Source organism: Panthera pardus, unplaced genomic scaffold (genome assembly GCF_024362965.1).
Source record: "Panthera pardus isolate Hobbes unplaced genomic scaffold, ASM2436296v1 HiC_scaffold_2, whole genome shotgun sequence".
Taxonomy (NCBI): Eukaryota; Metazoa; Chordata; class Mammalia; order Carnivora; family Felidae; genus Panthera; species Panthera pardus.
In genome coordinates, this window is record NW_026526765.1 from 106,217,504 (window position 1) to 106,230,798 (window position 13,295).

Consider the following 13,295-nt stretch of genomic DNA (forward strand, 5'->3'; position numbering starts at 1 on the left):
TTGAACTCACGGACCGCAAGATCACGACCTGAGCCGAAGTCGGACGCTTAACCAAATGAGCCACCCAGGCGCCCCGGGTAGTATAGACGTTTTAACAGTATTCTTCCTTTCCAGGAGCATGAAATATTTTTCCATTTCTTTGTGTCTTCTTCAATTTCTTTCATAAGCTTTCTATAGTTTTCAGCATACACATCTTTTACCTCTTTGGTTAGATATCTTATGGTTTTTGGTACAGTTGTAAATGGTATCGATTCCTTGATTTGTCTTTCTGCTGCTTCGTTATTGGTACATAGAAATGAAACAGATTTCAGTATGTTGACTTCATATCCTACGACTTCATGTATCAGTTCTAGCAGTTTTTTGGTGGAGTCTTTCAGGTTTTCCACGTAGAATATCATGTTGTCTGCAAAGAGTGAAAGTCTGCCTTCTTCCTTGCCAATTTGGATGCCTTTTATTTCTTTTTTGTTCTCTGAGGCTAGGACTTCTAGTACAACGTTGAACAACAGTCTTGAGAATAGACATCCCTGTCATGTTCCTGCCCTTAAGGGAAAAACTCTCAGTTTTTCCTCATTGAGGTTAATATTGCAGGTCTTTTGCATATGGTCTTTATGATGTTGAGGTATGCTCCTTCTGTCCCTATTTTCTTGAGGGTTTTTATCAAGAAAGGATGCAGTATTTTGTTAAATGCTTTTTTTGCACAGGATAAGGATCCTGTGATTCTTATCGTTTCCTTTATGAGTGTGATATATCACATTGATTGATTTACAGATATTGAACCAGCCCTACAGCCCAGGAATAAATTCCATTTGATCATGGTAAAGAATTATTTTAAAGTATTGTTGGATTTGATTTAGTAATATCTTGTTGAGAATTTTTGCATCCATGTTCATCAGGGAAATTGATCTGTAATTTTCTTTTTTGGAGGGTTGTCGTCTGGTTTGGGGATCAAGGTAAAGCTGGCCTCATAGAATGAGTTTGGAAGTTTTCCTTCCATTTCTATTTTTTGGACTAGCTTCAAAAGAATAGGTATTTACTTTTGTGTAAATGTTTGGTAGAATTCCTCTGGGAAGCCATTGGCTCGGGACTCTTGATTGTTGGGAGATTTTTCATTGCTGATTCAATTTCTTTACTGATTATGGGTCTGTTCAAACTTTCTATTTATTCTTCATTTGGGGTAGTTTATATGCTTCTAGGAATTTATCCATTTTTTCCAAATTGCCCAATTTGTTGGCATATAATTATTCATAATATTCTCTTATTATTGTTTTTATTTCTGTGGTGTTGGTTGTGCTCTCTCCTTTTTAATTCATGATTTTATTTATTCAGGCCCTTTTTCTTTTTGATAAATCTGGCTAGGTGTTCATCAATTTTTAAAAATTCTTTCAAAGAACCAGCACTTAGTTTCATTTATCTGTTCTACTGTTTTTTTTTTTTTATTTCAATAATTGATTTCTGCTCTAATCTATTATTTCTCTTCTGCTGGTTTTGGGCTTTATTTGCTGTTGTTTTTGCAGCTCCTTTAAGTGTAAGTTAGGTTGTGTATCTGAGACCTTTTTTCCTTCTTTGGGAAGGCCTGGATTGCTGTATACTTATCTCTTATGACCACCTTCGCTGCATCCCAAGGATTTTGGACTGTCGTGTTTTCATTTTCATTGGCTTCCATGTAATTTTTAATTAGAGTCTCAGTTTATGGAGATCACAACACACAACCAGTGCCAGGTTTTGCTGCACTCTGGCATCTTTGTCCCAGTACCAGAAAACGTGGCTGCTCTCAGGGGTCTGCTGGGACTTTTGCCCACAAGAAGGCTATATGGCATCTACCAAATGCACTCCAAGCAGGGGAACTGGTTCTCCTCATGTGGCACACAGACCCCTCAGACTCACTGCCTGCTCCTGGGGATTCACCCTGCTTCCTCACCAGAGCAGTGGCAGGCACTGAGCTCTGAACCTTCAGACTCTGCACTCCACTGTTTGTAGAATTCTGGTGATATTGAAACCCTCTCCTTTCTCCTTGTCACTGGTTTTGGGGAATAGATTTTTTTGTCAAGTCCTCTGTGAGTATTTTCACTGTTTCTCTCTTTCCAGCTACTTTCAGGGGTAGTGCTTTTCTTTGCCATCCTGATGCCCTCCTCTGTCCCCCTTTCTCTTTCTCTGTCCTCTCTCCATGAAAATGGCTCCTTACCCTCCACAGCTCCATGGCTTTTCTCTCCCCCAGTTCACTTCTCTGCTCCACACACTGCTAAGCTCTCTGGCTCAAAGTATGCACATTGTTGTGTTAATCCTTACATCAATTTCCTAGGTATTCAAAATGGTTTGATGCTGATCTAGCTATGTTTCAGGGGACAAGACAAGCTCAGGGTCCCTGTACTACTCTGCCATCTTTACTCCCAGTTTTTAATTTCATCTGTCCTTATCCCCATTCCCCTTTCTATCTGCAGTCTCCGAGGTTATTTTGAAATAAACCCCAACATATTTCATCTATGAAATATTTTTGTGTGTATTTCTAAAAGGTAAGGACTTTAAAAAATACATAACCAAAATACTGTCATAAAACCTAAAAAAATTAATAATCTCTAATATTAACCATTATCCAGTTAGTTATTGAAATTTCCCAGATGGTTAAATTTTTTTGTTTTTTTCTGGAAACAGAATCCAGCTAAATAAGGCTTATGCTTGACATTTGGTTGTTGTGTTTTGGTCTCTTTTAAAGTGAATTCCCCCTAATTTAAAAGGTTCATGTATTTCATTTTGCTTTCTCTTTTTAGGTACTTTTTTTTTTTTAAACTTAATCTTGTTCTTTTTTAAAAGTTTATTTGTTTTGAGAGAGAGAGAGAGAGAGAGAGAGAGGGTGTGTGCTAGCATGTGCACAAACAGGGGAGAGGCAGAGAGAGAGGGAGAAAGAACGCCAAGCAGGCTCCGCTGGCAACAGTCTCACGGCAGTGAGGTCATAACCTGCGCTGAAATCAAGAGTCAGACATTTAATTGACCGAGCCACCTAGGCACCCCAAAACTTAATCTTGTTTTATAATTATGTGAAACATTTACATAGTCCAGAGTCAAATCTACAAAGCAGAATTCATTTAGAGAAGTCTAGCTTCTATCCCTGACCCCTCCACATTTTCCCTCCTTTCTTCATAGAAAACCATAAAGATTTTTTTCTTAGTTTTGGGGCTCCTGGGTTGCTCCGTCGTTTGAGTGTCTGACTCTTGATTTAGGCTCAGGTCATGATCTTGGATTCATGAATTCAAGCCCCACATTGGATTCCTCATTGATAGTGCGGTGCCCGCTTGGGATTCTGTTTCTCTCCTTCTCTCTCTGTTCCTTCCATGCTTGTTCTCTCTTCAAAATACATAAACTTTAAAAACTTAAAAAAAAAAAAGAATTTTTTTCTTAGTTTTATTCATCATTTTAAAAATATAGAGAAATACATCTATATATTTGCATGCACTTTGATCACATTTAAAGGTAAACTACATTACACATTTCTCCACGATGTTCTTTTGACATACTCGTATGTCCTGGAGATTACTCCATAGCAGTAATATGTGATATTTTCTATTCCTTTTTACAACCTCAAGGTACTGTATTGTGCATATATACCATATTTTTGTGTGTTGTGTGGTAAAAATACAAAAAATTACCATCTTAACCATTTTTAATTATACAGTTCAGTATTGTTAAGTATATTCACATTGTGTGAAACAGATCTCTAGGAATTTTAATTTTGAAAAACTGAACCTCCACACCATATAAACAATAAGTCTGCTTTTCCCCTCTCTCACCATCTGTTTGTAACTACCATTCTATTTTTGTCTCTTTGAATTTGACCATTCTGAATATCTCATATAAATAGAACCATATAGTAGTTGTCTTTTTTGTGACTGGCTGATTTCAATTAGTATAGTATGCTCAAAGTTCACGCATATTGTGGCATATGACAGAATTTTCTTCTGTTTTAAGGCTGAATAATACTTCATTGTTTGTATATACCACCTTTTGTTTATGCATTCATCTACTGATGGACATTGGGATTGCTTCCACATTTTGGCTACTGTGAATAGTGTGTTACTGTGAACATGGGTGTTCAGTTATCTCTTTGAGATCTTGCTTTTATTTCTTTGGGATATAGATCCAGAAATGAGATTACTGGATATGGTAGTTCTATTTTTAATTTTTTTTTTTTTTTTGAGGAAATGTTGTTTTCCATAGTGGTTGCACCATATTATAATTCCTGCCAACAGTGCACAAGGGTTGCAATTTCTCCACATTTTCACCAACACATGTTAATTTTTGTTTTTGTTTTCTTTATTTTTTATTTTAGAGAGGGGGAGAGAGAGTGCACAAGTGGGGGAGAGAGGCAGAGGGAGAGAGAGAATCTTAGGCGGGCTTCATGCTCAGTGCAGAGTCTGATGTATGGCTCAATCCCAGGACCCTGGGACCATGACCCAAGCCAAAGTCAAGAGTCAGACACTCAACCCACTGAGCTATCCAGGTGCCCCTGTTCTTGTTTTAGATTGTAGCCATCCTGCTGGGTGTGAGGTGGTATCTCATTGTGGTTTTGGTTTGGATTTCTCTGATGATTAATGAAGTTGAGCTTTTCACATGCTTATTGGCCATTTTATATCTTCTTTGGAGAAATTTTGTACAAGTCCCTTGCCTGTTTTTAAATTATTTGATTTTTGTTGTTGTTGTTGAGCCTTAGGAGTTCCTTATATATTCTGGATAGGGATCCATGATTACATATATGATTGGCAAATACTGTCTCCCATTCTGTAGGTTGCTTCTTCACTCTCTTGGTAGTGTCCTTTGATTCACAGAAGTTTTTAAGATTGACATGGTCCGATTTGTCTATTTTTGCTTTAGTTGACTGTGTTTTTGGTGTTATATCCAGGAAATTACTCCAAATCCATTATCAAGAAAATTTTGCATTGTGTCTTCTTCTAAGAGTTTTCTATTTTTGGATCTCATGTTTGGGACCTTTATCCATATGTGTGTGTATGTATACACACACACACACACACACATACACACACACACACACACACACACACACACACACACACACATGAATACATATGGAGAGGCTGAGGGAGAATCCCTTTTGTCTCTTACTAACAGTCTGATTTAAAGTCTATTTTGTCTGGAATATCTTTTTCTTTTCTTTTACTTTCAGCCTTCTTGTGTTCTTAGAAATGAAGTGAGTCTCTTGTAAATAGCATATTGTTAGATCTTGTTTTTTTAATCCATTTAGTCACACTGTTTTTTTTTTGTTGTTGGAGAGTTAATTTCATTGAAAGTTATTATTAATAGCTAAGGACTTAATATTGCCTTCTTAGTTACTATTTTTTATTTATATCTTGTAGCTTTTTTGTCATCTTGTAGCTTTCCTCCTACTGCTACCTTCTGTGTCTCAGTGGTGTTTTAGTGTCATGGTTTGATTTCCTTCTCATTTCCTTTGTGTATAACTTATAGATTTTTGTGTGTTTACACTGCTGTTACAAAGAACATCTTGTTATAATATTCTGTTTGAAAGTGGTAACATTTTAACTTCATTTGTGTATAAAAACTATTGTTTTATAGCTCCACCTCCCCATACTTTATGTTATTGATGTCACAAATTACATATTTGTACATTGTATACCTGTTAACACAGGCTTATAGTTTTTTGTTTTGTCAGTTGAGTTCTATGAAGAATTAGATCTATGCACCAAAATTATAATACAAAAATATAATAATAAAGGTTCCTCTCAGAGGAACGAGTAGGAGATGAAATAATTAACAAAGGTATTATAAATAAAAGTATAACTGCCAATACTTTTTAACTCTATATCAAAATAAGATTTAAATTTTTAAAAATTACAGGACAATAGAGTTCACATTGGACCAAAAATGGAAATTCGAGTTGTTACACTAGGATTAGATGGTGCTGGAAAAACTACTATTTTGTTTAAGTTAAAACAGGATGAATTCATGCAGCCTATTCCAACAATTGGTAAGTATGAGTATTGCTTTTTACTTTAATGGACATTTTATAGACAAACTCTAGCTTACAGCTGAGTTCTTGAGGGTTTTATTTTATGCCAGTATGGCATGGAGGTGGGCTCTTTACTGGCTCTAAGACACTACCATGTCAGAAAAAAAAAAATGCAAGATTCAGCGAGTGTGTGATTGAAATGTGGATGGTGGGATTTTGAGAAGGAATAGGGGTGCCTGGGTGGCCCAGTTGGTTAAGTGTCAGACTGTATTTCAAGCACAGGTCATGATCTCACGGTTTGTGAGATTGAGTCCTGTATTGGGCTCTTTGCCGATAGCACAGAGCCTGCTTGGGATGCTATGTCTTCCTCTTTCTCTGCCCGTCCCCTGCTCGTGCACTTTCTCTCTCTCTCTTTCTCTCTCTCTGTATCTCAAAGTAAATAAATAAACACAAAAAAAGGAAAGAACAGAGTATTGGTGGGACAGTTGGAAGGATTAAAGGATTGGTGTCAAGGTGAGGGAGTAGTAGTGGTGCAGAGCACTCAGTTATTTGAGTTTCAGGATCTAAGGATCCTGGTGGAGGTTTAGAGAGCTAACAGCTGTTAAAGGTATATATTCCTCATATAGATTTATTAGGAGTGGAGTTGGTTGGGCAGCAGTATATATTGCTGTATGAAGATAATTTGTATACCACAGTTATAAACGGTGGGTTGCCTGTGTTTGATGTGTTACTTATTATAAATATAAGTTCAGTATTAAAGTAACTTTTTTAAAAAACAGGTTTTAATGTGGAAACTGTAGAATACAAAAATTTGAAGTTCACTATTTGGGATGTAGGTGGAAAACACAAATTAAGACCATTGTGGAAACATTATTACCTCAATACCCAAGGTAAGAGTGAAAAATGATATCTTAATTTTTCAGAATTTTAGGATGCCATTTTCAATGGAATAGATTTAACTAGTGAAGTTTATTTTATTTAAAAAGTGAAGGTAGAAGACTGGGATATGTGCTTTGTTTTATTTCATGAAAAACCATAATTTATATCTTGGCAGTGAAGAGATAAAACCATAATATATATCTTGGCACTTTATTATTAGTGTTCATGTAAGCGTGATCACTGGCAATATCATAATATAGGGTAGAATTCTTGGTGTATGGTTCTGCTGCTCTCTTCAATTCAGTTAAATATTTATCTCATTGGAATCTCAATAGCTCCATTCCTTTATTTCCATTAACAATAAGTTATCTGTAGAAGAACCTGCAGTAGTTTGCTTTTGGCCAAAATGTGTTTTACCACATATTCCACCTAGCATTTATTTATATTTCGGCCACATTCTATGCTTTTGCATATACTCAACATGAAGATTTTGTTCATGCCACCTATTTCATGTCATCCTACTTTCCACCTAGAAGAGAAGCTAAGTAATTATTTTTACTTGGGGATTTTTGATGCTTAGTTTAGTATAAGCCATTGATTAATAGGGGGAAAATGGGCTTTTAAACATGAGAAATGGTTGATAGAATGTTTAGCTATATAAGGTAGCTGGAAGGATTTCAAAAGAGAGTCAATTCAGTAGATACTTGTGACGTTTCTGCTGTGTGTTTTGAGTACAGTATATGTAGAAAGTGCTGTGGTAGGCACCTAGAGAGAATACTTGGGAGAGATAAAGGTGGTGATTTATTTAGACTATTTTTTTGGAAAGTGAAATGGTAATCAAAGAACAAGTAGTATCATAGTCCATAAAACAAATCTCAACAAATTGAAAAAGATTGAGGTTCTACACATCTATTTTGACCACATTGCTATGAAACTAGAAGTCATCCACAAGAAACAATCTGGAAAGACTACAAATACATAGAGGTTAAATAATATGCTACAAGGAGCGTCTGGGTGGCTCAGTCGGTTGAGCGTCCGACTTCAGCTCAGGTCATGATCTCACGGTTCATGAGTTTGAGCCCCACGTCGGGCTCTGTGCTCAAGATGCTCAGAGCCTGGAGTCTGTTTCAAATTCTATGTCTCCCTCTCTCTGCTCCTCCCTGGCTCATGCTCTGTCTCTCTCTCCTTCAAAAATAAATAAAAACATTTAAAAAAAATTAAAAAATAATAATATGCTATGAAACAATGAATGGGTCAACCTGGAAATAAAAGAAGAAGTAAAAAAGTACATGGAAGCCAATGAAAATGAAACCACAATGGTTCAAAACCTTTGGGATGCAGCAAAAATGGTTCTAAGAGGGAAGTTTATAGCAATACAGGTCTACCTCAAGAAACAAGAAAAATTTCAAATAAACAACCTAATCTTACACCTAAAGGAGGTAGAAAAAGAACAAAGTCCGAAACCAGAAGTTAGGAAATAATAAAATTAGACAATAAATAAATGATCTAGAAATGAAAAAACCAGTAGAACATATCAGTGAAATCAGGAACTGGCTCTTTGAAAGCCAATAAAATTGATAAACCCTAGCCAGCCTTACCAAGAAAAATAGAGAAAGGACCCAAGTAAATAAAATCACAAATGAGAGAAAAGAAATAACAACAAACACCACAGAAACACAATTATAAAAGAATGTTATGAAATACTATGTGTCAACAAGTTGGACAACCTAGAAATGGGTAAATTCCTAGAAACATATAAACTACCAAAACTGAAGGAAGATGAAATAGAAAATTTGAACAGACTGAATACCAGGAAAGGAATTGAATCGGTAATCAAAAAGTAAGCACAAGTCCAAGACCAGACAGATAGTTTCACAGGCAAATTCTATGAAACATTTAAAGAAGAGTTAGTACCTGTTCTTCTCGTACTATTCCAAAAAATAGAAAAGGAAAACTTCCATATTCATTCTATGAGGCCAGCATTACCTTGATACCAAAACCAGATGGATCCCATTGAAAAAGAGAAATATCTTTTTTTCATCTATATCTTATATATCTTTTAAAAATATCAGGCCAGTATTTCTGAACACATCTGCAAAAAATCCTGCACAAAATACTAGCAAACGGAATCCAACAGTACATTAAAAGAATTATTCACTATGATTAAATGGGATTTATTCCTGGGTTGCAAGTGTGGTTTAATATTCACAAGTCAGTCAACATGATATATCACATCAGTAACAGAAAGGATAAGAAACATATGATCATTTTAATGGATGCAAAAAAGCACTTTACAAAGTACACCTATTAATGATAAAAACCCTCAACAAAGTATGTTTAGGGGGAATATACCTCAACATAATAAAGGCCGACTATGAAAAACCAACACCTAACATCATCTTCAATGGGGAAAAACTGAGAACCTTTTCTCTAAGGTCAGGAACAATACAAGGATGTCCATTCTCCCCACTTTTATTCAACATAGTACTGGAAGGCCTAGCCACAGCAATCAGACAAAAAAGGAAATAAAAGGTATCTAAATCAGTAAGGAAGAAGTAAAACTTTCACTATTTGCTGATGACATGACACTATACATAGAAAACCCGAAAGACTCCACCAAAAAACTGATAAATGAAGTCAGTAAAATCATAGGATACAAAATCAGTGTACAAATATCTGTTGCATCTCTATACACCAATAATGAAGCAGCAGAAAGAGAAATTAATAAACCTACTTATAATCGCACCCAAAATAATAAGATACTTAGGAGTAAACCTAAGCAAACAGATGAAAGACCTGTACTCTGAAAACTATAAAACACTGATGAAAGAAATAGAAGATGACACAAAGAAATGGAAACACATCCCATGCTTATGAATTGGAAAAACACATAATGTTAAAATGTCCATACTACCCAAAGCAATCTACCGATTTAATGCAATACCTATCAAAATAACATCAGCATTTTCACAGAGCTGGAACAAACAATCATAAAATTTGTATGGGACCTCAATAGCCCAACTAACCAAAGCAATCTTGAAAAAGAAAAGCAAAGCTGGAGGCATCAGAGTTCTGGACTCTAAGTTATATTACAAAGCTTTAATAACCAAAACAGTATGGTACTGGCAGAAAAATAGACAAATACATCAATGGAACAGAAGAGAGAACCCCAGAATGAACCCACATCTGTTATGGTCCACTAATATTTGACAAAGCAGGAAGAATATCCAATGGGAAAAAGATAATCACTTTAGTTGGGAAAACTGGACAGCGACTGCAAAAGAATGAAACAGGACCACTTTCTTAAACCATACATCAAAATAAATTCAAAATGGATTAAAGACCTAAATGTGAGACCAACAAATATAAAAGCCCTAGAAAAGAGCACAGATAGTAATTTCTCTGACATTGGCCATAGCAATTTTGTTCTAGATAGGTCCCCTGGGGCAAGGAAAATAAAAAGAAAAATAAACTATAGGGACTAAACCAAAATAAAAAGCTCCTGTACAGCAAAGGAAAAATTAACAAAACTAAAAGGCAGCCTATGGAATGGGAGAAGATATTTACAAATGGCATACCTGATAATAAAATATATAAAGAACTTCTACAACTCAACACCCAAAAGCCAAATAATCCAAGTAAAAAATGTACAAGATGACATGAACAGACATTTCTTCAAAGAAGACAAATAGATGGCCAACGGACACATGAAAAGATGCTCATCATCACTTATCATCAGGGAAATGCAAATCAAAACTATAATAAGATATCACCACACATCTGTCAGAATGGCTAAAATCAACAACACAAGAAACAACAGATGTTGGCAAGGATGTGGAGAAAAAAAGGAACCCTCTTGCACTGCTGATTGGAATGCAAACTGGTACATCCACTGAAAACCAGAATGGTGTTTCCTCAAAAAGTTATAAATAGAACTACCCTATGATCCAGCAATCACACTATTAGGTGTTTATTCAAAGAATACAAAAACACTAATTCAAAGGGATACATGAACCCTGGTATTTATAGCAGCAGCATCTATAATAGCCAAATTATGGAAACAGTCCCAAGTACCCACTGACTAATGGATAAAGAAGATGTGGTGTGTGTATGAACTGGAATGTTACTCAGAAATAAAAAAAGAATGAAATCTTGCCATTTGCAATGACATGGGTGGAGCTAGAGAGTATAATGCTAAGTGAAAGAATTCAGAGAAAAATACCATGATTTCACTCACGTGGAATTTGAGAAACAAATGAGCAAAGGGGGCAAAAAGGGACAAACCAAGAAACAGACTCTTAACTATAGTGAACAAACTGATGGTTATTAGAGGGGAGGTGGGTGGGGGGATAGGTGAAATAGGTGATGAGGATTAAGGAATGCACTTATTGTGATGAGCGTCAGGTGATTAAAATAAAAACTTAACAAGTAGCATCATTAGGGAGATCTTGAGAGGTATATTTTCATTAAGAGAAAACTGTTAATTCATTTACACAACAATTTGTGTTTGATGAAACAAGTATGGTAAATCCTGTATAAAAGGGGAAATGAAGAGAGCTGAAAAGTTATGTGAACTATGTGAAGCCATACTCCTAAGTATTGCTAGGTGCTGTTAGAGCAGCCTTTCTGAAAAACATAGTAGATAGTAGACTAACCATAATGTAATAACGAGAGTATTAAAATATCTGGTCATTTACTTAAAGTTAACCAATGGCTAATTAGATTCTTTTTTTTTTTTTTTAATTTGGCTAGCTGTTGTATTTGTTGTTGACAGCAGTCATAGAGACAGAGTTAGTGAAGCACACAGTGAACTTGCAAAGTTGTTAACAGAGAAAGAACTCCGAGATGCTTTGCTCCTGATTTTTGCTAACAAACAGGTAACACATTTGTATTTCAGAATACTTACTTTAGTAGTTCTGTGCATTCTACATCCTAAGGTAACTGGAAAGATTTCAAAACAGATAATTCAGTAGATATTTATGAAGTTTCTGCTGAGTATTTTGAATACAGTCTATGTGAAAAATGCTATAGTTGTTACCTTAGAGTATCTAAAAATGTAGTTGATGCTTTCCAGAAACTCCTAGGAATGCCTGAGTGTCTCAGTCAGTTAAATGTCTGACTCTTGATCTCGGTTCAGGTCATGATCATACAGGATTGAGCCCTGCTCTGCACAGACAGTGCAGGGCCTGCTTGGGATTCTCTGTCTCCCTCTCTCTGTCCCTCCCTTGCTGCCTCTCTCTCTAAAAATAAATAAATAAGCTAAAAAAAAAACAAAACAAAAAACTCTTATATAGGGATGTAAACATGTAAGTGAATGTATATGAGATTTTAATACATAGAAAACTAGTAAGTAACTTCAGTAATATTAACAACATGTTATGAGAAATTAGAGTAGTTTTAAAGGTGGCATCTTGTCAAAGATTTGTAAAAAGTAGGTTCTGAGTTGAAATTATGACAAGAGTTGAAATTATGGATAGGACTTTAAGTATGTGAAACAAAGAACATTGCAGGCAGAGAAAATAAAAGCATGAGTATTTTTAGAGAGCATAAGCAGATGTACATGAGAGGGGCAGGTAGAGGATGAAGAAAATCTAGAATAACAGGTCTGGACTGAGAAATTTAGGTTTTATTCTATGACAGAGGAAAACTCTCAAAAGGTTTTTGGACTCATATCTGTTTTAAGACTGTTATCTGAGGGTAGGATATACAATTAACCAAGGGCAAGGGACTGGAAACGGGCAGATGCAGTAAATTGCTGCTGTCATTCAAGTGAGAGAGTTTACAAGATCCCGAGTTAAAGGGATAGAAGGGTGGAAGCAGTTTGAAGAGACTTCATGAAGGTAGATTTGTTAGAATTTGATGACTGGGGAAAGGTGAAGGACAGGGAGAAGCTGCTGATTCCTAGATCTTGAGCTATGCTTGTAGGAGGATGAGAATGCTTTCAAGGTCAATAGAAGGGCAAAGGGTAGGATGAAGAATAAAGGATTTTCCTCTTAATAAATAAAAAGATGAAGTATTAAGAACAGATACACTTTGCTTTACTTACTATTAAAAACATGCAGGGGCCCCTGGGTGGTTAAGCGTCTGATCTTGGATCAGGTCATGATCTCACAGTTTGAGTTCAAGCCCGGGGTGAGTTGACAGCTCAGAGCCTGGAGCCTGCTCAGTATTCTGTTTCTCCCTCTCTCTCTGCCCCTCCCCCACACTTTCTGGCTCTATCTCAAAAGTAAATAAACATTTAAAAAAAATTTTAAGGGGCGCCTGGGTGGCTCAGTTGGTTAAGCGGCCGACTTCGGCTCAGGTCATGATCTCGTGGTCCGTGAGTTCAAGCCCCGCGTCGGGCTCTGTGCTGACAGCTCAGAGCCTGGAGCCTGTTTCAGATTCTGTGTCTCCCTCTCGCTGACCCTCCCCCATTCATGCTTTGTCTCTGTCTCAAAAATAA

At 36.2% G+C, this 13,295-nt stretch overlaps 1 protein-coding gene across 2 annotated transcripts in view; it reads left to right on the plus strand.

Moving 5' to 3' along the window:
• Positions 1 to 13,295, plus strand: part of TRIM23 (tripartite motif containing 23) — a 43,216-nt gene that overhangs the window by 26,743 nt on the left and 3,178 nt on the right. Inside the window, exons 8-10 of one of the 2 annotated variants that reach the window (XM_019414351.2) lie at positions 5,863 to 5,992; positions 6,754 to 6,864; positions 11,606 to 11,730. In XM_019414351.2, the coding sequence (XP_019269896.1) occupies positions 5,863 to 5,992; positions 6,754 to 6,864; positions 11,606 to 11,730 (366 nt within the window). The remainder of the gene's footprint in view (positions 1 to 5,862; positions 5,993 to 6,753; positions 6,865 to 11,605; positions 11,731 to 13,295) is intronic. The other variant, XM_019414352.2, reaches the window with a different exon arrangement.